A 24325-nucleotide genomic window follows, 5' to 3' on the forward strand; every position below is an offset into this window, starting at 1 on the left:
CACTCATAATCCATTCAACACCAGTCAACTTACTGATGTTGATATAAACTAATAATGTTAAAAGAAACCTGACAAAGTGATCTAGGTGTACATATTTTCGCACATAAGTATCATTTAATATATTAAAGTTTCTTCCCTGAAAAAGCTTTAAGGGATAAAAGTTCATTTAATCAAGACACAGTTTCATACCTAACAACTAGACCTGACTGCACAATTACATACTGTGAGATCATATTAAAGTCAATCCACAACTTATGAATTATATAGTAATATCCTAACAAGTTGGAGTACTGTACCATGGAGAGGTAAATATCTAGATCAGCTTTTAAAAATGGGTATGAAATATACAAATCAGGATTTCAAACTGATGTACCTTTGCTAAACTATGAAGCGTTTATTATTCTAAAATTACAATATCTCCATTTGGTAATCTGACATGAACAAGCTGATAAATGCAATCAGAAAAACAGTATATTCTGGCAAAGCTGAAAATTTCCTGAAAGCCTAGAAAAATATGTCTACAACAGATGGATCGTTTAGGAAATAAATACAACAATCTGTCAAATGGAGCACTATTCTAATTCCCTAAACTAAAATCAGTAAGAGCTCCACTTTCCAAGAGTCTGTGACATTAGTAAGGCCAAAGAGGAAAAACCTAGAGCTGCACAGAAACATATCTGATATGACCTAGAGTGCCACACTGTTAGGTTTCCTGTTAAATATACTAAATTTAGGTAAAGTCCTTACCAGTTAACTTCTTCACAGGTTGGAGCCGAACACTGATAGACTGATGTGTGAGTAAGGGGGAGGATGGAAGAGAGCGAGACATGCCCTCCATAATCCGAATGTGCTGCATACCTTCACTCACTGGAAGTGGTGGGACGGCGTAGTCTGGCTCAAAAGCACAGTCGCTTTCTGTGGAGATGCCACCTGTTACATAGAAGAGAATGGGAGAAAAGAGCTGGTGAGAACACATTCTTCTACTAAAATTCTTCTCTATGAAAATTTATCTTTTTGGATGACTCAGCACAGTGTACACTGATATTGATTTTTCACTGTGAAAAGAAAATAAGGAATTCCCAACACACAGATTCATTTCTACCTAACTGGGTACTTAACTTCAGGTCCAGCACTAGGAAACTGAACATGAAGAAGACAGGATTCCTCCTCGTAAGGGGCTCACTGTCTCATGAACAACGTAGCCATATAAAAAGTAATTACAGTTCAATGCAACAAGTGTTACGATTACAGCAATGGTCTTCAACTGTCCCTGAGAAGACAAACATGAAAGAAGATATTCCCCTGCTTGACAATCCAATCTGTGCAATTCCTAGTAGGATCACTGTAACTCTATTTCTTATTCTCTTTCTCCAAGAATGTACCTGAAAATATAAATGGGTGAGACTAACATTATATGGTGATTTTCGAATCTGCTCAAACAGTTAAAAAAAGAGTAAATGATATGCTGTTTACTTCCACTTACGTACTGTTGACTTCTACAGAATTCTGGCAATGGCAGATTATATACTTCAGACCAACCTTTCCCTAAGAAAACTACAACTATATACATTTAAAAAATCTTCCTGAAGGCACTGGAGAGTTAATAGCATGATGAAGAATTACAAGAAGACTGAGACCTGGTATTTGGGGCCACTTTTTACTTTGTGGCATCTGAAAGGCTAAGAAGCCATTGACAGTTTTACAGAGCTGGGAAGACAAGTACTGGAATGGCTGGAGAACCAAGTTGTGAAGGGGGAGCTGGTGTAACTCCAACACTTTTGTTTGGAACCCCAAAGGGCTACATTCTAGGAGTGTGTATAAACCAAAACTAGGGACTTCCCTGGTGGCGAGTGGTTAAGAATCCGCCTGCCAATGCAGGGAACACGGGTTCGAGCCCTGGTCTGGGAAGATCCCAGATGCCACGGAGCAACTAAGCCCATGTGCCACAACTACTGAGTCTGTGCTCTAGAGCCCACATGCCACAACTACAGAGCCTGCATGCCACAACTACTGAAGCCCACACACCCTAGAGCCTATGCTCCTCAACAAGAGAAGCCACCGCAATGAGAAGCCTGCGCACCACAACAAAGAGTAGCCCCCTGCTCTCTGCAGCTAGAGAAAGCCCACATGCGGCAAGAAAGACCCAACGCAGCCAAAAATAAATTAATTAATTAAATTTTTAAAAAAACAACAAAAATAACTAGACTGGCCTTTACAGGACTGAAGCTCAGCTCCAAATGTCTACCACAAAATTTAATTAAGGCAATCTTGGATTGCTAGTCCCTGCCAAAAACAAACATAAATCTTCTTAGAAGAAGATAACATCATCACAGATCTCAAAATACTTCCACAATTTTTCATATACAATATCTCATCCTTAACTAACAATAACAAAGAGAGAACATGACAAAAGCAAATCAGAAAGATCATGCAAAATAAAATCTTAGAGGGAATACAGACTATGGAACAATAAGACACAGAATTTAAACTAGTATGCTTAATACCAAAAAGATTAAAATACTGAGGAATGAATTTAACCAGGGAGGTGAAAGATCTGTACACTGAGAACTATAAGACACTGATGAAGAAACTGAAGACACAAATAAATGGAAAGATATCCTGTATTCATGGACTGTAAGAATTAATATTGTTAAAATGTCCATACTACCCAAAGTAATCTACAGGTCCAATGTAATCCCTATCAAAATTCCAATGGCATTTTTTCACAGAAATAGAAAAAGCAACTCTAAAATTTGCATGGATCCACAAAAGACTCTGAATAGCTAACGTAATCAAGTAATCTTGAGCAAGAAGAACAAAACTGGTGGTATAACACACTTCCTAATTTCAAGTTATATTACAAAGCAGTAGGAAGACAATTTGGTACTAGCTCAAAAACAGACACATGGATCAATGGAACAGAATAGAGAACTTAGAAATAAACCCATGCATATACGGTCAACTAATCTTTGACAAAGGCACCAAGAATATACAATGGGGAAAGGATAGTCTCTTCAATAACTAGCATTGGAAAAACTGAATATCCACATGCAAAAGAATGAAACTGGATCCTTACCCTACACCATACACAAAAATCAACTGAAAATGGGTTAAAACTTAAACCTAAGACCTGAAACCATGAAGCTCTTAGAAGAAAACACAGGGGGAAAAGTCCATGAAATTCATCTTGAAAATGATTTTTTTGGATTTGACATCAAAAGCACAAGCAACAAAAACAAAAGTAAAGCAAGTGAGACTATATCAAACTAAAAAGTTTCTGCACAGCAAAGGAAACCATCAACAAAATGAAAAGGTAACCTACAGAATGGGAGAAAATGTTTGCAAACCATGTATCCGATAAGGGGTTAATACTAAAAATATGTAAAGAACTCATACTCAATAGCAAAATAAAACAAACAAACAAAAAAACCTAATTAAAAAATGGGCAGGATTTCCCTGGTGGCGCAGTGGTTAAGAATCTGCCTGCCAACGCAGGGGACATGGGTTTGAGCCCTGGTCCAGGAAGATCCCACATGCCGCGGAGCAGCAAAGCCCATGAGCCACAACTACCGAGCCTGCACTCTAGAGCCCGTGAGCCAGAACTACTGAAGCCTGCATGCCTAGAGCCCGTGCTCCTCAACAAGAGAAGCCACTGCAATGAGAAGCCCATGCCCCACTACAAAGAGTAGCCCCCACTCACCTCAACTAGAGAAAGCCCACGCACAGCAACGAAGACCCAACACAGCCAAAAAAATAATTATAAATAAATTTTTTCTGAAAATGGGCAAAGGACCTGCATAAATATTTTCCAAAGAAGACATACGAATGGCCAACAGGCACACGAAAATGTACTCAACATCAACAATCATCAATCACAAAAATCAAAATCACAATGAGATACTACCTCACACCTGTTAGGACAGATATTACCAAAAAGTCAAAAGATAATAAGTATTGGCAATGATGCAGAGAAAAAGGAACCCCTATACACTGTTGGTGGGAATGTAAATTGGTACAACCATTACAAAAAACAGTATGGAGATTCCTCAAAAAATTAAAACTAGAACTACCATATGAACCAGCAAACCTACTTCTGAGTATATATCAAAAGGAAATAAAAATCACTATTTCAAAGAGATACTTGCACTCCCATGTTCACTGCAGCATTATTCAAAGTAGCCACAATATAGAAACAATTTCAGTGTCTGTCAATGGATGGATGGATGAAGAAAATGTGATTTTACAAACACACACACACACACACACACACACACACACACACACACACACTCTCTCTCTCTCTCTCTGTTTCCCTCTCTCTCCGAGGAATATCATTCAGTCTTAAAAAAGAAGGAACTCCTTCCACTTGCAACAACAGGGATGAACCTGGAGGACATTATGCTAAGTGAAATAAGCCACCAGACACAGAAAGAAATAATCTCTATGTAATCTCACTTATATGTGGAATCTAAAAAATAAGGTCAAAATCATAGTAGTAGAGAGGAGAATGGTGGTGGCAAAAGGAGATGTTGGTCAAAGGGTAAAAACTTTCAGTTATTAGATGAATAAATTCTGGAGACCTAATATACATCATGGCTCCTAGACACAGTCAATTACTGAGTCAAAAGCGCTCAGAGTTTCTATTGAGAAATACTGACCAAATGGTGTATTAAAATTGTGTGTCATGTTATGTAAAAAGAAAAAAATTAACATGCTTAATATATATATATATTTTTTGCGGTATGCGGGCCTCTCGCTGCTGTGGCCTTTTCTGTTGTGGAGCACAGGCTCTGGATGCGCAGGCTCAGTGGCCATGGCCAATGGACCCAGCCGCTCCACGGCACGTGGGGTCCTCCCGGACCGGGGCACGAACCCGTGTCCCTGCATCGGCAGGTGGACTCTCAACCACTGCGCCACCAGGGAAGCCCAACATGCTTAATATTTAAAGAAAGTAGAAGTTTAGAATTTCAGCAATGAATTATGAAAATAAAAACTCAATAGGTGGATTGAAAAAACAGATTAGACACAGATGAAGAGAGAATTAGCAAACTGGAAGATAAAACATTTGTGCATCAAAGGACACTATCAAGAGAGTGAAAAGACAACCCTCAGAATGGTAGAAAATATTTGCAAATCATTTATCTGATAAGAGTCTAGAATTGAGGGGACTTCCCTGGCAGCCCTGTGGTTAAGACTCCATGCTTCCACTGAAGGGGGCACAGGTTCAATCCCTGGTGGGGGAACTAAGATCCCACATGCCATAGTGGCACGGCCAAAAAAAGTTTTTAAAATAAAAAACTAAAAAAAAAAAGAGTCTAGAATCAAGAACATAAAAAGAACTCCTAGAACTCAACCACAAAAAGAGACACAATGCAATTTAAAAGTAGGCAAAAAACTTGAGCAGACATTTCTCCAAAGAGAAATGTACAATACAAATGGACAATAAGCTCATAAAAAGATACTCATATCATCATTCATTAAAGAAATGCACATCAGAGCCACAATGAAATACCATTTCACACCCAGTAGAATGGCTATTAAAACAACAAAGAAGTGTTGGTAAGGATGTGGAGAAATTAGAACCTTCATACTTTGCTGGTGGGAATATAAGATGGTACAGCTGCTGTGTAAAACAGTTTGGCAGTTCCTCAAAAAGTTAGACACAGAATTACCATACAACCCAGCTATCCCTCTTCTATGTATATACCCAAAGGCAATGAAAACAGGTTTTCAAGCAAAAATCTGAACATGAATGTTCACAGAAGCATTATTCATAATAGCCAAAAAGCAGAAACAACTCAAATGTCATTAACTGATGAATCAATAAACAAAATGTGGTATATCTATAAAATGAAATATTATTTAGCAATAAAAATAATGAAGGCTTGATTCATGCTACAACACTGATAAACTTTGGAAACATTCTACTAAGTGAAAGAAGCCAGACAAAAACAATGCCACATGTTGTATGATTCCATTTATATAAAATGTTCAGAATAAGCAAATCCAGACAGAAAGATTAGTGGTTGCCAGGGATGACTACAGGAATGAGGAGTGACTGCTTAATAGGTACAGGGTTTCCTTTTGGGGTGATGGATTATATAGCAGTGATGGTTGCACAACACTGTAAATGTACTAAAACCAGTGAATTGTACACATTAAAATGGTTAAAATGGTAAGTTACCTCAATTAAAAAATATTATGTAGATATTTACCACCTACTCACATATTTATTCAAACCAGAAGACTAGTAATCATTCATTTCTTCCCATCACATCCCTTTGCAACAAACGCAATAGCTATTCTGCAGAGTATCAACCTCATATAGAGTTCAAATCTACCATAATGCTCTTCATTTCTCCTATCACTACCATAGTCCAGATCACTACTATCTTTTCCCCAAACTTCTGTTGGTAGAAATCTAGGACTTATTCCTTATCTTTGGATTTCAAAACTTTTACCAGAATAGGTCTTAACTTTTTATTTCTCATTAGTCACTGGGTCCTTTCCTTTACTATATTGACCAATTATTTTCTTCCAACCATTCTCTTCTCTTTCTCTCTGGAACTGTGATCAGATGAAATCTCCTAGACCTATTTTACAAGTCTCTTTATTAATAGATTTCTAATCTTTGGGCTTTCATAAATAGACATGAGACTGATTTATATGGAATTACAGTATTTTACAGGTTTACAAAGAGGTATGTCATTAGTGTAATAATTCCCTAATTAAAGAAAAATCAGCACTAGATTGTTTAAAGACAGTATATCTAGAAGAATGCATTTGATTTAGTGAAGTATCTCTTCATTTGAAATATTCTAATGTTAAAACTTAGCTGATAATTTTAGAATCTAATAATACTCCTTAAGGAATAATACTGCAATTAGTCCAGTATGGATGTCCTAGTTTACTTTTTTGCTTAAAAATATTTTCCTCTATCTTCTCTGCCCTATAAATACAGAGAAAAAACTAAAAATATATGTTTCAAGTAAAGAAAAGTACTGGTATGCATGAACAGAATTTGACTGCATTAGTCATTTTTTCCTGGGTAACTAACAACCTCAAAACCTCTGTAGTCTACAACATTCACTTTTATGCTCATGAGTCTGTAGATTGACTGTGGGTCAGCTGATCTTGGTTGGGTTATCAAGTTCAGAACTATTCCAATGTGTCATTCATATTGGGCCTAGTCACTGAAGGGGCAGTGAATATGTGGGGCACACTCTTGTCATGGTAGATCACAGGGCTGCAGGAGACCAAGTTAAATCAGAGGAGCATATTTAAGACCTCTGTTCACTAATATTTTACTGGCCCAAGCCAACTCCAAGAACAACATCAATGGGGCATGGAAATACACCTGGTGCATTTCAGTGGGAACCACTGAAAAGCTGCATAGCAAAAGAAATGGATGTATAATTTTATAACAGGAAGGAAGTAAAAAATTTGAAATCCAATTTACCAGGACTTCCCTGGTGGTCCAGTGGCTAAGACTCCACACTCCCAATGCAGGGGGTCCGGGTTCAATCCCTGGTCAGGGAACTAGATCCCACTTGCCGCAAATATAGAGTTCGCGTGCCGCAACAAAGATCCCGCACGCAGCAATGAAGACCCCCGTGCAGCAACCAAGACCCGGCACAGCCAAGTAAAAAAATAAACGTTAAAAGAAAAAAAAAGAAATCCAATTTACCAAGCATGTAAGATGATATTTACTGGTACTCCAAATTACTCAATCTTCATTTTCCTACCACTCACTTTTCCTGCTATAATCAACTGAATAAAAGTTACTGAAATAATGTGATAGAGATATGGCAGAATAAAATAAACTGCTAATGTGACAGAAAAAATTCTGTTTTGCTGGATACCCGGAGATTAGATATTCAAAAGTTGAATTAAGATAGCACAGGGAGGGCTTCCGTGGTGGCACAGTGGTTAAGAATCCGCCTGCCAATGCAGGGGACACGGGTTTGAGCCCTGGTCCAGGAAGATCCCATTAGTTGCCATGGAGCAACTAAGTCCATAAGCCACAACTACTAAGCCTGTACTCTAGAGCCTGAGAGCCACAACTACTGAACCTGCACACGTAAAGCCCACGCTCCGCAACAAGAGAAGCCACCGCAATGAGAAGCCTGTGCACAGCAATGAAGAGTAGCCCCCACTCCCTGAAACTAGAGAAAGCCTGCATGCAGCAACGAAGACCCAACGCAGCCAAAAATAAATAAATTTGTTTAAAAAAAAAAAGAAAGATAGCACAGGGATATCAAGTATATGGACACTAAAGAAATGTTAGGAGTAATTATGACTCAATAAAAATTTCAGTCCTAAGCCTTATATTTAGTACAGATGATTACGAGATATTAAAGTTCAAGTTAATAAAGAAATTCTTTAGCTGAAGGCTGTACCTATTCTACAGAACTGCCTTCTAATTTTTCAACTTACATAAATAACCACAAATAAAACTTATAAATCAAAAGCCTCTAGCATGATAATTCATTAAACTGTATACATTACTTATGAATTTTCCAGTTTATGTGTTACTAAAAGTTACTTTTAAAAAGTATACAGAGAAACAAAACAAAACAGAACATGGTGATAAACTAGTCCCTAAAGTCAAAGGGCTTTTACATATTTCAGAAACAAAGGGGTTTTGCCTGAAATTATTCCAAATATCATTTTAACTTACAGCACTCTGTGACTCAGTAATAGTCTCATAACGTGTCCATAATATCAGGCAGGAAACAGGCCAAGAGAAGTGTAATAGCTAGTACAGGGTCATGTAATCAGACAGCATGCCTGCAGAAAATTTTAAGTAATCTAGAAAAAAATCCACTAGAAAAAAACAAGTGAGTTAGGCAAACTCAAAGATACAAGAGTCCGTATACAAGAAGCAAATTTCCAGCAATGAATATGCAGAAAATTAAAAAAAATTTAAACCAGTAACACCAAAATAGCACCATTAAAAACATGAAATAATAAATTAAAAAAACATGAAATAATTAGGAAGAAATCTAACCATATATGTACAATATTTGTATGCTGAAAACTACAAAACACTGATGAAAGACATCAAAGACCTAAATGGAGAGATACACTATTGACCTGTTCATGGATCTGAAGATTTTAGGGTGCTAGGTCTCAAAGTGATCTATAGGTTTAAAGCAATCCTAATGAAAATCTAGCAGTCAATTATTTTGGTAGAAATCAAAAAGCTGATTTTAAACTCATGTAAAAACAAAGGGACTAGGATAGATAAAATAATTTTGAACAGTAAAATCAAAGTTTGGAGTCTCACAGCACCTCATTTCAAGACTAATGTGAAGTTACTGTAATTCAGACAGTATGTGGTATTGGTAAAAGAATGGACACAAAATCAATGGAACACAACAACTCAGAGGCACTGGTAAAGTTCATAGTCCAGGGGCACAGGCTCACCAAAAGACTGAGACCTAATCATAGGACTACAGAATGCTTCCCACCCCACTCCCACCTTAAAATTACATTACTATTTGCTGCAGTTCATTTTATCCAGTACACCATATTCACCTTTCAGCAGAAACTTACATGGCATACTAAAAGTTAAAAAAAAAAACAAATAAACAAAAAACAGTATGAAGAGACAGTGCATGCATCAGAACCAGCCTCAGATATGGCAAAGATGTTGGAATTATAAAACTGTGAATTAAAAAATGAAATACTTAGGTATAATTCTAACAAAATATATAGAAGATCTATATGAGGAAGACTACAAAACCGTGATGAAAGAAGTCAAAGAAGATCTAAATAAATGGAGAGAAACTCCACGTTCATGGATACAAAGCATCAATACTGTCAAAATGTCAATTCTCCCCAAACTGATCTAGCAGACTTAATGCAAACCCAATCAATATTTGTTGATATTGAAAAACTGATTCTAGGGACTTCCCTGGTGGTCCAGTGGTAAAGAATCCACCTTACAATGCAGGGGATGCAGGTTTGATCCCAGGTCGGGGAACTAAGATCCCACACACGACGCTGTGGGGCAACTAATTCCATGCGCCACAACTACTGAGCTTGTACGCCTCAACTAGAGAGCCCACGTGCTGCAAACTATAGAGCCCACGTGCTCTGAAGCCTGCGTGCCGCAAGTAGAGACAGAAAACCCACGTGCCACAACTAGAGAGAAGCCCGTGCACAGCAACAAAGAGCCCATGTGTCACAATGAATGATCCTGCATGCCTCGACGAAGATCCCATGTGCCACAACTATGACCAGATGCAGCCATAAAAATTAAATAAATAAGAAAGAAAAACTGATTCTAAAATTTATATGGAGAGGCAAAACACCCAGAATACCCAACTCAATATTTGAAGGGGAAGAACAAAGATGGAGGACTGACACTACTGAACTTCAAGATGTACTATAAAGCTACAGTAATCAAGGCAGAGTGGTACTGATGAAAGAACAGACAGACAAATCAATGGAACAGAATAGAAAGCCCAGAAATAGACCCACATAAATATAGCCAAAGGAGCAAACGCAGTACACTGGAGAAAAGATAGTCTTTTCAACAAATGATCCTTAGACAACTGGACATCCACCTCCAAAACAATAAATCTAGACACAGACCTTACACTCTTCATAAAAAATTAACTCAAAATGGATCACACACTTAAATGTAATATGCAAAAGTATAAAACTCCTAGAACATCACATGGAAAATCTGGATAACCTTGAAGACATGATCCACGAAAGCAATAACTGATGATCTAGACTTCATTAAAATTTAAAATGTCTGCTCTACAAAAGACACTGTCAAGAATATGAGAACACAAGCCTCATACTGAGAGAAAATATTTTAAAATATATCCAAAGTATACAAACTCAATGATAAGAAAAAAAATTAAAACATGGGAAAAGACCTGGACACCTCACTAAAGCAGCAAATAAGTATACGAAGAAGACATTCAATATATGTCATTAGAGAACTGCAAATTAAAACAACTCAAGGTACCACTGCACACCTATTAGAATGGCCAAAATCCAAAGCACTGACAACACCAAATGCTGGTAAGGATGTGGAGCAACCGGATCGCTCGTTCATTGCTGGTGGGAATGAAAAATGGTGCGGCCACTTTGGAAGACAATTTGGCAGCTTCTTACAAAACTAAACACACTCTTACCCTACAATCCAGGAGTCATGCTCCTTGGCATTTACCCAAATGAGTTGAAAACTTATATCCATACAAAAACCTGCACATGGATATTAACGGCAGCTTTATTCACAACTGTCAAAACCTGGAAGCAACCAAGATGTGCTTCAGTGAATGGATAAACTGCTACATCCAAACAATAGAATATTATTCAGCACTAAAAAGAAATGAGCTATCAAGTCATGAGATGTCATGGAGGAACCTTAAATGTGTATTACTAAGTGAAAGAAGCCAATCGGAAAAGGGTACATACTGTATGATTCCAACTATATGACATTCTGAAACAGGCAAAACAATGGAAACAGTAAAAAGATCAGTGGTTTCCAGGGATTGTAGGGAGGGAAGGATGAACATTTAGAGTATAGAGGATTTTTAGGGCAGTGAAGCTATTCTACATGATACTATAATAGTAGGTATATGTCATTATACATTTGTCAAAATCATAGAATGTACAACATCAAGAGTGAACCCTAGGGACTTCCCTGGTGGCACAGTGGTTAAGAATCCACCTGTCAATGCAGGGGACACGGGTTTGAGCCCTGGTCCAGGAAGATCCCACCTACTGCGGAACAACTAAGCCCGTGCGCTACAACTAGTTAGCCTGCGTTCTAGAGCCCGCAAGCCACAACTACTGACCCCACGTGCCACAACTACTGAAGCCCGCACGTCTAGAGCCTGTGCTCCACAACAAGAGAAGCCACCACAATGAGAAGCCCGCGCACCGCAATGAAGAGTAGCCTCCCCTCGCCGCAACTAGAGAAAGCCTGCGTGCAGCAATGAAGACCCAATGCAGCCAAAAAATAAAATTAATTTAAAAAATATATTTTTTAAAATAAAAATGAAAGGCTTCCTTAAAAAAAAAAAAAGAGTGAATCCTAACGAAAAAGAGTGAACCCTAATGTAAACTATGAACTTTGGGTGATAATGATGTGTCAGTGTCACTTCATCTATTTTAACAAATGTACCACTGTGGTGCTGGGATGTTAACAGTGGGGGAGGCTGTGGATGTGTGGGTGTAAGAGGCATATATAGAAACTCTGTACTTTCCACTCAATTTTGCTGTGAACCTAAAACTACTCTAAAATAGAAAATCTTTTTTTTTTTTTTTTTGCGGTACACGGGCCTCTCACTGTTGTGGCCTCTCCCATTGCGGAGCACAGGCTCCGGACGCACAGGCCAGAGGCCACGGATCACGGGTCCAGCTGCTCCGCGGCATGTGGGATCCTCCCCAACCGGGGCACGAACCCGTGTCCCCTGCATCAGCAGGCGGACTCTCAACCACTGTGCCACTAGGGAAGCCCGAAAATCTATTTTTTAAAACAAATAAAATCTATAACCAAAAACCAACCAAAAAGAATGGGCAGAATACATATCTGAAGACTATGAAGATAAACAGTAGCAGGCAGATTGGAAAAGAAGCCCAGAATGTGAAGTTCCATTGAAGTGGTGGTGAGTTTGCCATGTTTTTTCTCAGGTATTGCCTCACCTGGACTCAAAGGCAGCCCAAAACTGAGAAGTGTACACCGGGTAAGAAAAAGCTCCAAGAAAATCCCTCCCTTTCTAGTGAGGAACAGGGAAGGGGGCCCTTGCTAGTCTGAGAAACTAGGGGAAATCCCTCCTTTTTCCCTTCTCTTCTATCCTGGTCTCCAGCCAATTCTATGGCAGTAGCAGCAGAGAGATGGTAGTGGTGACTGGGCAGGTACCTAAAACCCTGGGAGAAGTGAACCCTTTTTTCTGACCCCAGGAATTGTAATCCCAAGAGTGTGAGGCAAATCCTCACTGCTTTTTATTTCTCTGTCCTCTTATCACTTGACTTGGATGCAGACACAGTTGTAGGAATTGAACAGTGCAACAGGGAAACTAGAGTCCCTGTTTTTTAGCCAGACTACTGGCAAGGGAGAGTCTGAGAGCTGGAAAATGTTGGTAAGATTGGGGTGTGGAGGTATATCAAGCAAACAATTCCATAAGAGTTGTATATGAACTTCAGGGCTCACCTCTGAGCTCTGCGTGCATGGACGTGACCCTAAACATCCATACCATAGGCTTTAAGAACAGAGCAACAAGACATACTTACTACCACTCTGGTCCCAGAATGGATACTGGGTCCCACACATGGAAATGATCTAAATAGAAATGCTCAGAAAACCGAACTGACGTTGGAACTAGAGGCCCGAGAATGCAGATAGGAATCTGTTTCCTGAACATAATCTGGTTGACTAGCCACTGACATACACACACACACACACACACACACACACACACACATCAACCTTCTCCTTAGAACTTAAATAAAACCTAGGATCTCATATCATAATATTCAAAATGTCCAAGATATAATCCAAAATAATATGGCATATGAAGAAACAGGGAAATCTCAACATGAGAAGGAAAAGTCAACAGATGTTACTCCCAAGATTATACAGATATTAGAATTAAACACCAAAGACCTTAAAGCAACTATCACAACAATGCTTCAATAAGTAAAGGCGGACTTCCCTGGTGGCACAGTGGTTGAGAGTCCGCCTGCTGATGCAGGGGACACGGGTTTGTGCCCCAGTCAGGGAAGATCCCACATGCCGCGGAGCAGCTGGGCCCGTGAGCCATGGCCGCTGAGCCTGCGCGTCCGGAGCCCGTGCTCCTCAATGGGAGAGGCCACAACAGTGAGAGGCCCGCGTACCACAAAAAATAAAAAATTTAAAAAATTAAAAGAAATAATAAGTAAAGGCAAACATTACTGAATGAATGGGAAGACAGAAAATTTCAAAATCTAGTGTGTAGTTTACACATACAACACGTCTCCTTTTGGACCAGTCACATTTCAAGGGTCAGTAACTACTGTATTGCACAGTAAAGCTTTACACCTATGTCCAGAATCAAGTTCAGTTAGTTTCTAGAATCTAAGGCAAAAAGTATGATCCAATCACTAAACACTGGAAAGATCCTAGAGTGATGACTCTTACCACATTCCCATTCAACTCATCGATATGGCCTAAGCAGAAGAAAGACACACCTTAGAGAATGCCAATGGATTTTTGTAACTTATTCAGGTTGTGTATCCCACTGCTGCTACTGCTTTAGATGTGGTTTTCTTGCTAAAGCAAATCAACATATCCCTGGTACCAGGTCTGCAGCTACAGACCTGAGAATGAGATCATCGTAAGCTGTAAGCATTCAACTGTCAGGGTTAGCTATACATTTTCTCTGGCCTACCTGCTATTAATTCTCCTGGTCTTAGGAATAATCTAGTCCACAGGGACCTTAACTGCCTTTCCATTCTAAGGGCACCATGCTGGTCTACTACACTAATAATTTCATGCTGATTAGACTTGGTGAACAAGAAGCAGCAACTGATCTAAATACTGTGGTAAAATATATGCACTCCAGAGGGTGGGAAATCAATTCCACAAAAATTCACAGGTCTTCCACACTGGTAAAATTTCTGTGAGCCCTATGGTCTTGAGCAATTCAAGATATCCCTTCCAAGGTGATGAAGTTGCTGCACCTACTCTCTCTTAATACTGAGAAAGAAGTGCAATGCCCCGTAGACCTCCTTGGATTTTTGAAGCAATCTGTTCCTCATTTGGGTATGCAACTATGAACCATTTACCAAGACTGCTGGATGTGAGAGAGGCCCACAACAATTGAAGGCTCTGCAACACATATGGGCTGCTGTGAAAGCTGCTTTGCCACTTGGATTATATAACCCACTAGATCCAATGTTGCTTGACGTATCTGTGCTAGATAGGGATCTTGAACGGTTATTGCACAACTTTAGGTGAATCTCAGGCCAGATCTCCAGCATTCTGTAAAAAAGCTATGTCATCCGGTACAAATAACTATCACCCTTTTTCAAAAAACAGCTTTTGGCTTACCACAGGGCCTTAGAATGAATGCTTGATCATGGGCCACCATGTTACCATGTGACCTGGGCAGTCCATCATGAACTAAGTTTTGTTGGACCAACAAAGCAATATGGTTGGGTGTGTACTGAAGCACTTCATCATCAGAAGGAAGGGATGTACATGAGATCAGGCTTGAGCAGGTCCTGAAGGCATAAATAATTTGCATAAGCAAGTGGCCCAGATGCCCAAGGTTCCTAATTCCTGCTATATTGCTTCTGTTCTCTCAATCTGGATATATTTTATCTCATGGAGAATTCTCTATGACCATCTCACTGAGGGGGAAAAAAAATTAATCTTGTTTACTGATATCTCTGCATGATAACATGCAGATGACAACAATACTAGAGCCCCATTCTGGGGTCCTGAAGGACAGTGGTGAAGGGAAACCCTTCCAGGGCCAGAAGTATGAACAGGGTACCTAGTTGTTCATTTTGCCTGGAAGGAGAGATGACAGAGATACTGTTCTATACTGACTCAAGGACAGTGTTTAATGGTACGACTGGATATTCAGAGATTTGGAAGGAATAATTAGAGAACTGGTGACAAGGAAATCTGGGGATAAGGTATATGGACAGACCTCTTTGAAAGGGCACAGAATATGAAGCAATTTATGTCCCATGTGAATGCTTACCAAAGGGCAAACTCTACAGAGAAGGTGCTTAATAACCCCGTAGATAAGATGACCAGTTTGGAGTACTAAGCCAGTCTCTTTACCCAGCCATTCTATCTTTGCCCAGTGGGCTCATTAACAAAGAGGCCACGGTAGCAGGATGCAATTTATACATGGGCTCAGCAATATGGGCTTCTGCTCACCGAGGCCAACCTGACTACAGCCACAGCTGAGCGTCCAACCTGCCAAAAGTTCGCGCATGCACTGGGGAAGAGGCAGGTGGATGCCCCCAATATACGGTACCATTCATGCGATGGTTGGTCAGTTGTCTCTCTATTCATTTCTAGTCCCTGGTGACTTCCCCTTCCTTCTTAGTAAATGAATTATGAATGTAAAATAAATATTGTTTATAGTGTCAAGGATTTCAGACTGTCTTAGTCTGCCCCCTTGTGGGAACCAACTCTTCAATCTTTCACTAGGAATAACATTTATTAAATCCAGCCTGGTCCTCAAACAAAACAAAACACAAAATGTATTTATTAGATAATAATTTTACCCTAGGCTTCACTAATAGGTTCCTTCCTCATTCTTTGTTATCCAACTCTTTATGACCCTTCAATAAAACTTATGAAGTTTTTCAAAGAGGTTTTTGTCATTTTTATCTCTTGCGAGAAGAATTCAGATAAAAATATTTTAAATCAGAATCTTTCTAAATGTCCAACATACCTTTTCCAACCTTTTTAGCTCCCATGCTTTTATTCCGTTTCATTCATAAATATGGATAAGCAAGGAGTGGCTTCTACAAGCCTTCTAGTGTTAACTAGTCCAATTATCATAATACTAAGTAGGATACTTAATATGTTCTGACACAAAACGTGATTAGGGTTGCATATTCCTAGAGTTTAAGATATTACTAAGTAAATTATTATGAATCACTTTGAAAATCTGAACACTCATTGATGAGGAAATGGTGGAATAAATTATGGATTACTTAGCTAAGGAGGATTATACAGATTTTAAGAAATTAGAATTTAAGTATGTTCCTGGAGGGATGGCCATGCTACACTGTTAGCTGAGGGAGAAGAGAATTAAAACTGCATTTTAGGGCTTCCCTGGTGGCGCAGTGGTTGAGAGTCCGCCTGCCGATGCAGGGGACACGGGTTCATGCCCCGGTCCGGGAAGATCCCACATGCCGCGGAGCGGGTAGGCCCGTGAGCCATGGCCGCAGAGCCTGCGCGTCTGGAGCCTGTGCTCCACAACAGTGAGAGGCCCGCATACCGCAAAAAAACAAAAACAAAAAAATGCATTTTATTTTTTAAAATCTTCAAAGTAATACACACACAAACACATCCATGCATGTGCCAGTATGAATTTAGCGGAAAACATGGAAGGATACAGACTGAATACAATTAATACTAGTTACTTTAGGGGAGTGGAAGAGGAAGAAGCCCTAACATATCCTTTTTAAATGTCTACATTGTTTGGTAAAAGTAATTTTTTACTTAATACAATTATTATAACTCACATTAAAAAATATAAAGTGTAACTGAAATATATAAACACATTCTGACATACCCCTAGCACCCTAAGATAATAAGAAATTGTTGGCTAGAGGGCCAATTTCAAGTTTAATTTTTTGGAAAAAAGAGTGTTACACAAAGAATTATCAACAAGAAGTTAAATCTCAGAAGAAACATATGACAAGAAATAAAGACACTTCAGAGGGATTTGTCATTTAAGGTCAGATCTTTTCAACTCTGTTGGTCCAACCACCAACAAACAAATTTGTGTTTTAAATATAAGAATGGAAAGATTCTAAATATGTGCTACCAACAAGGCTGATTTGAAACTTTTGGCATAGATTAGTGTAAAGCCTGAAATATTTTCTGACTGAAAATAATACTTCACAGCATTATTCTGAGAATTAAATGAGGATTTTGTGAAAGCACCTAGCTCAGAGCCTGGCACATATGTATTATTAAAATTTTTTTCTTTATTCCTAAAGCAATCTATGTTGAAAGCTAAATAATTTTTATCAGAAAGAGAAAGTACTATAACAACAAAATAATCCTGTACAGTAGTGATGACACTATGCCAGAAATACTCTTACACTGAGATAAAGAAATGATATACTGAATACTGAAATAATTTTCCTTATCATTCTATATAATAAAACACTCTGGGTTTAATAAAGAAATCATCGTCACCAGACTAAAGATAATTTGTATACGTTTCAAGCACATGAACATCTCATTTCTACGAAATATTTCATATGTTTATAAGGAAAGAAAAAGAACCAGGAGATAGCATATTTGAAAATTTAGTACATTATTACTATAGATACACCAGCATGCCATAATCAAATGAAACCAGATACAAATAATGGGAATCACACAAAGTCAAATACTGTACAATTTCCCAGTCTTCCAGCATGAACTGATCATAGGCATTATTATACCAATACACATCTTATATATCAGAGTCTAATGCCTGCATAATGCTATCTTTGCAGGAGTAAATCAAAACTGGGTTTCAGCCATATTACATTAGCTCATGCACCTATTTAGCCTCTAGAAGCAGTAAGTCGGCTTATGTACAGATGACCTCTAATGAAAAATCATTTGATTCAGAAAATGGAGCTAGTACAATAAAAAAAACAATTCTGATGAAGTACCCCATGATTCCTGAAATACAGAACCAGAATTCCTAGAATTGATAAGCTTCCTTCATCAATTCGATGGCCTAAATGCAAGGCATTGGTACTGTGCTAGATGCTAAGATCCTACCATTAATGAACTCCTAGATTACTAAGAAAAATAGAGATCCAACAGACAAATAAGACCAAATGTAGTATATAATATAACCCAATAATATATAAAATGCTACGCTGGAAAGCAGAAAATAACCTCCCAACCTTAAAAGGCTATACTAGGTTAAACTGTCACAATCAGTTTTACAGTCTTATTTCAAGAGCCTCAATTCACAAATCAATAGATAGTTGATAGTCTGACAAACTACATACATCCAACAAATTCCTCACACTGCGGCTTTACTTTTTCAGTTACGTAAATAACAGAAGTGAATATTGGATCAATATGTGACCTGGGCACATCCACATACTTTCCCATGCACACTAAGTGCTAGATATTTGTTCATTCCTTCATTCAACAAATACTGAAAAAATTTTATATGCAAGTGTTCTAAGGCTAGAGTGGTGAATAAGATGAAGTCTCCGCTCAAATGAAACCAGTTTTCTGGTAGTTGAGACAACAATGAACAAGTCAAGTAGTGGCAATTATGAAGGTTAGAGCTGGGTGTTTAGGTGGTCAGAGAGGCGGCCTCTCTCACTTAAGAAGAAATCTATAGTCCTTTAGTCAAGAAAGAACAAATGTACAAGCCCTTCAAAGAAAACACTCTTTAACATGTTTAAGCAAAAAGGCCAGCATAGATGAAACGAAGTGGATAATGAAGGGAGTGGGAGGACATAAAGTATTAGGAAAAGGGTAGCTTAGGCAGGGTCATATAGGGAATGATAAAGACTTTGGAATTTATTCTGAATGTGATAGGAAGCCACTGGAGAATTTTTTTTTCAAGTTTGGGGAAATATACGATTTGATTTGTTTTAACTAGAGCAGTATAGCCATCAAATGGACAACAGATTATATATTGGCAAGAATGGAAATAATAAGTTGGGACACTATAATAGTAGTAAAGGAAAGAAACGATGGTAGTTCAGACTAAAATGACAACAATATAGGTGGTGGGGAAATGATAGAAAATATATCTTTAAAAGAACAAATTCTTAAAGCATTATAAAACAAAAGAAAAAGCCAATAATGGAGGAGGAATGTTAAGAAATCCGTGGAAGACAGAAACTAGATGCAACTGGAGGGAGGAAATTATAGCCCACAGCATGTGTAGGAGGATAACTGTAAAAGATGAGAGTGTTTCCAGGTCTGTTTTAACCACAGAAGCAAGAGATGCAAGGAACAGGAAGTTCTCAGGGGCAGCAATCTTAATGAGTGGCATGGGATCTGTTTCAGTCCAAGCAGTCAGGCCATCTCCCATCTCCTACATTTGATAAGCAGATGACATCAGAGGTCTTTGCCCCTAAACCAGAGTAATGAGTGGGGGTATGTGTGAGTCAGAATCCACTGCATCTGAAAGACAGATCAGAGGCCAAACTAGTTAGTTAACACACAGGAGAGAGCCCTCATGCCCAAAGATTAACACACCTCACCAGACACCTTACCTTACGTGTCTGCCATTATTACTGAGAAGGGACATTAAATAGCAACTATATCCACAGTCAGGCAGGGCAGATTATCAAGCATTATGGCCCTCTACAGGCATATCAGTTGTTTAAAGATAATGTTTGTTCTGAACAGACTGGCATCTGTTCTGGTTGGTTGATATTTCTGGCATATTAATTATTAAATATTTTGAATGTTACCCTCCAGACAGGCCAACACAAAATATAATAAAATGGAAAGGGACTTCCCTGGTGGCACAGTGGTTAAGAATCCACCTGCCAGGGGCTTCCCTGGTGGCGCAGTGGTTGAGAGTCTGCCTGCCGATGCAGGGTACACAGGTTCGTGCCCTGGTCCAGGAGGATCCCACATGCCGCAGAGCGGCTAGGCCCGTGAGCCATGGCTGCTGAGCCTGTGCTCCGCAACGGGAGAGGCCACAACAGTGAGAGACCCGCGTACCGCAAAAAAAAAAAAAAAAAAAGGATCTGCCTGCCAGTGCAGGGGACATGGGTTCGATCCCTGGTCTGGGAAGATCCCACATACCATGGAGCAACTAAGCCAGTGTGCCACAACTACTGAGCCTGCACTCTACAGCCCACAAGCCACAACCACCGAGCCCACGTGCCGCAACTACTGAAGCCCGTGCGCCTAGAGCCCCTGCTCTGCAACAAGAGAAGCCACCACAACGAGAAGCCTGCACACCACCACGAAGGGTAGCCCCTGCTTGCCCCAACTAGAGAAAGCCCATGTGCAGCAACGAAGACCCAACGTGGCCAAAATAAATCAATCTATTTTTTAAAAAAAATGGAAGGGCTCTGGTTCTGGTTCTGGGTTAAAATGGAGTAAGCACACCCTGTGTTAACTGAATATAACTAAAACCCATGAATGTAACTGAAAACCCTGGAAAGAATGATGGAGCAGCAATCTGAGGACTCTGAAAACTAAACAGTAGCAGGCAAATTGTGGAAGGAAACCAGAACTTGAAAGACAGCCAATTCAGTGATGCATTTCCTGTTGTTTTTTAATGTCACCGAACTCCCAGCCTGAACTCAAAGGAAATCCAAATCCTGGATTGGCACACTAGAGTCAAACAGATACAAGTCTTCTCTTTCTGATTAGAGAGTATAAATGGGGCAGTGGTGGGGGGACAGTCCATATAGGACTGTGAGAGTGGGAAGATCTGGCTTTTTTCTCTTTTTACCTTCCTGTTCCAGCCCCGCCTATAGGTAAGACTATTTCAGTAATGGCAGCTATAGGGGATACTTAAATCTCTGAGGAAGGGGAATCCTTTCTGACCAGAGGATCAGTGGTATGAGCAATGTGGTAGAACTGCAAGGGGAAATAGATAAATCCTCACTTACGGTCTGAGATTTCAATATTCCTCTTTTAATAACTGACAGAATGAACAGACATAAAATCAGCAAAGATATAGAAGACTTGAACAACACTATCAATTAACTCAACCAGACTAATATTCGTAGAGCCTTCCACTCCCAAAGAGCCTAATACACATATTTTAAGTGCACATAGAACATTTAAGATAGATAATTTCCTGGGCCATAAAACATATCTCAATAAAACGTGATCTAACTCAGAATATGTGTTCTTTGGCCACAGCAAAATTACACTAGAAATTAATATGAGGAAGTATCTGGAAAATTCTCAAATGTTTGAAAACTACATCAACACACTTCTAAATAACACATGGGTTAAAGAAGAAACCAAAAGGGGAATTAGGCAGTATTTTGAAATAAATGAAAAGCATTACTCATTGAAGTCTGTGAAATGCAGCTAAGTCAGTACATAGAGGGAAATTTATAGCACTAAAATTCCTGTATTAGAAAAGAAAGTTCCAATATCAGTGATCTTAGCTTCTACCTTAAGAAGCTAGAAATAGAAGAGAAAATTCAACCCAAAGCAGGCAGAAGTAAGGAAATAATAAAGAGCAAAGAAGTAACTGATAAAATAGAAAACAGGAAAGCAATACAGAAAATGAATGAAAACTGAAACTGATTCTTTAAGATCAATAAAATTGATATATCTCTATCCAGAATGATCAAGACAAGGAGAAAGAATACTCAAAGTAACCGTATTAGGAATGAGGAGAAGTGACACCATTACAGATTCTATAGATTTAAAAAGGTTACTCAGGCTTCCCTGGTGGCACAGTGGTTTAGAGTCTGCCTGCTGATGCAGGGGACATGGGTTCATGCCCCGGTCCGGGAAGATCCCACATGCCGCAGAGCGGGTAGGTCCGTGAGCCACAGCTGCTGAGCCTGCGCGTCCGGAGCCTGTGCTCCGCAACGGGAGAGGCCACAACAGTGAGAGGCCCACGTACTGCAAAAAAACAAAAACAAAAACAAAAAAAAAAAGGTTTTTTTTGAGGAGTTAATTTGAATAGTCCAAGAAGGAGGAGTTAATTTGAATAGTCCTATATTTACTAAAGAAATTTAATTTATATTTTAAAATTTTCCCACAATGAAAATTCCAGGCCCAGATGCCTCCCTGGGAAATTCTATCAAACATTTATCAATGAAGTAATACCAATTCTATAAAAAATACTCCAGGAAATTGAAGAGGGAGAAATATCTCTCAACTTTCAACTGATTCTATGAGACCAGGAGTACCCTGATACAAAAATCAGACAAAGACATCCTAAGACAGGAAAATTAAAGGCCAATATCCCACATGAACACAGATACAAAAATAATTAAAACTGTCTTAGCAAATCAAATCTATCAACTGTACAAAAGCAGGCCACACAGGCCAGATTTGCTCACCCTGCTTTAGAGCACTACTGCTCAACCATAATGGTCCAAATCAAATAATAAAAATATTTGTACCACACTGGGGAAAACTGATATGGTTTACCACTGGAGGTGACTGACATGAACTTCAGCTACTCCAGACACTACCCCAAGGACTGAGAACTTATTCTAACATCTCCTTTCACACAGTACTTGCTTTTATTTGAGTTTAGATCTTTTTTCACTTACTACTTTATGTAGTTATCACCAATTCAACCCTAAGCCTTTCATCAATTACTTAAAACTTTTCTAAAGATAATTAAATGCATCAGATTTCTACCAATTTCATTTTCCTGAGAATGGCTCTTCTGGAAGCTTCTAACCTACTCCAATCTGGTCTGTTTACCCTCCAACCCTGTCTTTTCATTGTATGCTGAAGATTTCTTTACCTTTCTCTTTTGTTAAATTTCCTATTTCTTGTAACCTTTCCCTTTTTTATTTGGCTGACTTTCTCATTTTGATGGATCACATCCTCCAACAGATTTCTAAGAAAGGGTACAAGGTAGGCAAATAAACAAACCAAAAAAACAAACAAAAAACCTTACATGTCTTAAAACATCTTAATTTAACTCTTATACCTGATTAATAGTTTCAATGCATATGAAATACAAAGGGGTTGAAATTATTTTCCCTCAGAATTTTGAAGGTGATACTCCATTTCTCATTTAGTATCTAACACTACCATTAAGAAGTCCAAAGCCAACTGATTCCTGTTACTTTGACACATTTTTTTCCCTCTCTGAAAGCATGAAAAGACCTTCTGTTTCACCCAGTGATTTGAAATTTCACCACGATGTGTCTTAGTTTGTGTTTATATTTATCCATTGTAATGAGTACTCAGTAAGCCTTTTGAACCAGAAACTCATGTTCATTAGTCCAAGAAAGTTTTCTTGAATCATTTTGTTGATGATTTCTTCCCCATTTTCTCTGTTTCTTCTGGGAACTACTGGTGTTGTTTTTCTTTTTTTAATTAATTAATTTATTTATTTTTGGCTGTGTTGGGTCTTTGTTGCTGCACGCGGGCTTTCTCTAGTTGTGGTGAGCGGGGACTACTCTTCGTTGCAGAGCGTGAGCTTCTCATTGTGTGGTTTCTCTTGTTGCGGAGCACGGGATCTAGGCACGCAGGCTTCAGTAGCTGTGACACACAGGCTCTAGAGTGCAGGCTTAGTAGTGGTGCACGGGCTCAGCTGCTCCACAGCATGTGGGATCCTCCCAGACCAGGGCTCGAACCCGTGTCCCCTGCACTGGCAGGCAGACTCTTAACCACTGCGCCACCAGGGAAGTCCCAACTACTATTATTTGAATACTGAAATTCCTGGACTGCCCCTGTAAGTTTCTTAATACTCCTCACTTCTCTTCTGTAACATTTGTTCTTTTGCTTGACTTTTTCACAGATTTCTTCAACATTAATTTTCTAAGTAATTCTACAAAGCTTTTTTGATCTCTGCTATCAGAATTATAACTCTTACAGTAACTCCTTATTTCATGGCTATATTATTTTCTCTTATTTCCCTGAAGTTGTTTATAATGGTTGTTATTTTCTTCTGCAAAAGATCTGTTCTCAGTTGCT

General features: G+C 38.9%; 1 protein-coding gene across 3 annotated transcripts in view; it reads right to left on the reverse strand.

Moving 5' to 3' along the window:
* TANC2 (tetratricopeptide repeat, ankyrin repeat and coiled-coil containing 2) overlaps positions 1-24325 on the reverse strand; it is a 324057-nt gene that overhangs the window by 241098 nt on the left and 58634 nt on the right. For 2 of the 3 annotated variants that reach the window (XM_065896563.1, XM_065896562.1), the window contains exon 3: positions 859-930. In XM_065896563.1, coding sequence (XP_065752635.1) covers positions 859-930 — 72 coding nt within the window. Of the gene's footprint in view, positions 1-747; positions 931-24325 lie in introns of all 3 variants that reach the window. The other variant, XM_065896561.1, reaches the window with a different exon arrangement.

This window comes from Phocoena phocoena, chromosome 19 (genome assembly GCF_963924675.1).
Source record: "Phocoena phocoena chromosome 19, mPhoPho1.1, whole genome shotgun sequence".
Lineage (NCBI taxonomy): Eukaryota > Metazoa > Chordata > Mammalia > Artiodactyla > Phocoenidae > Phocoena > Phocoena phocoena.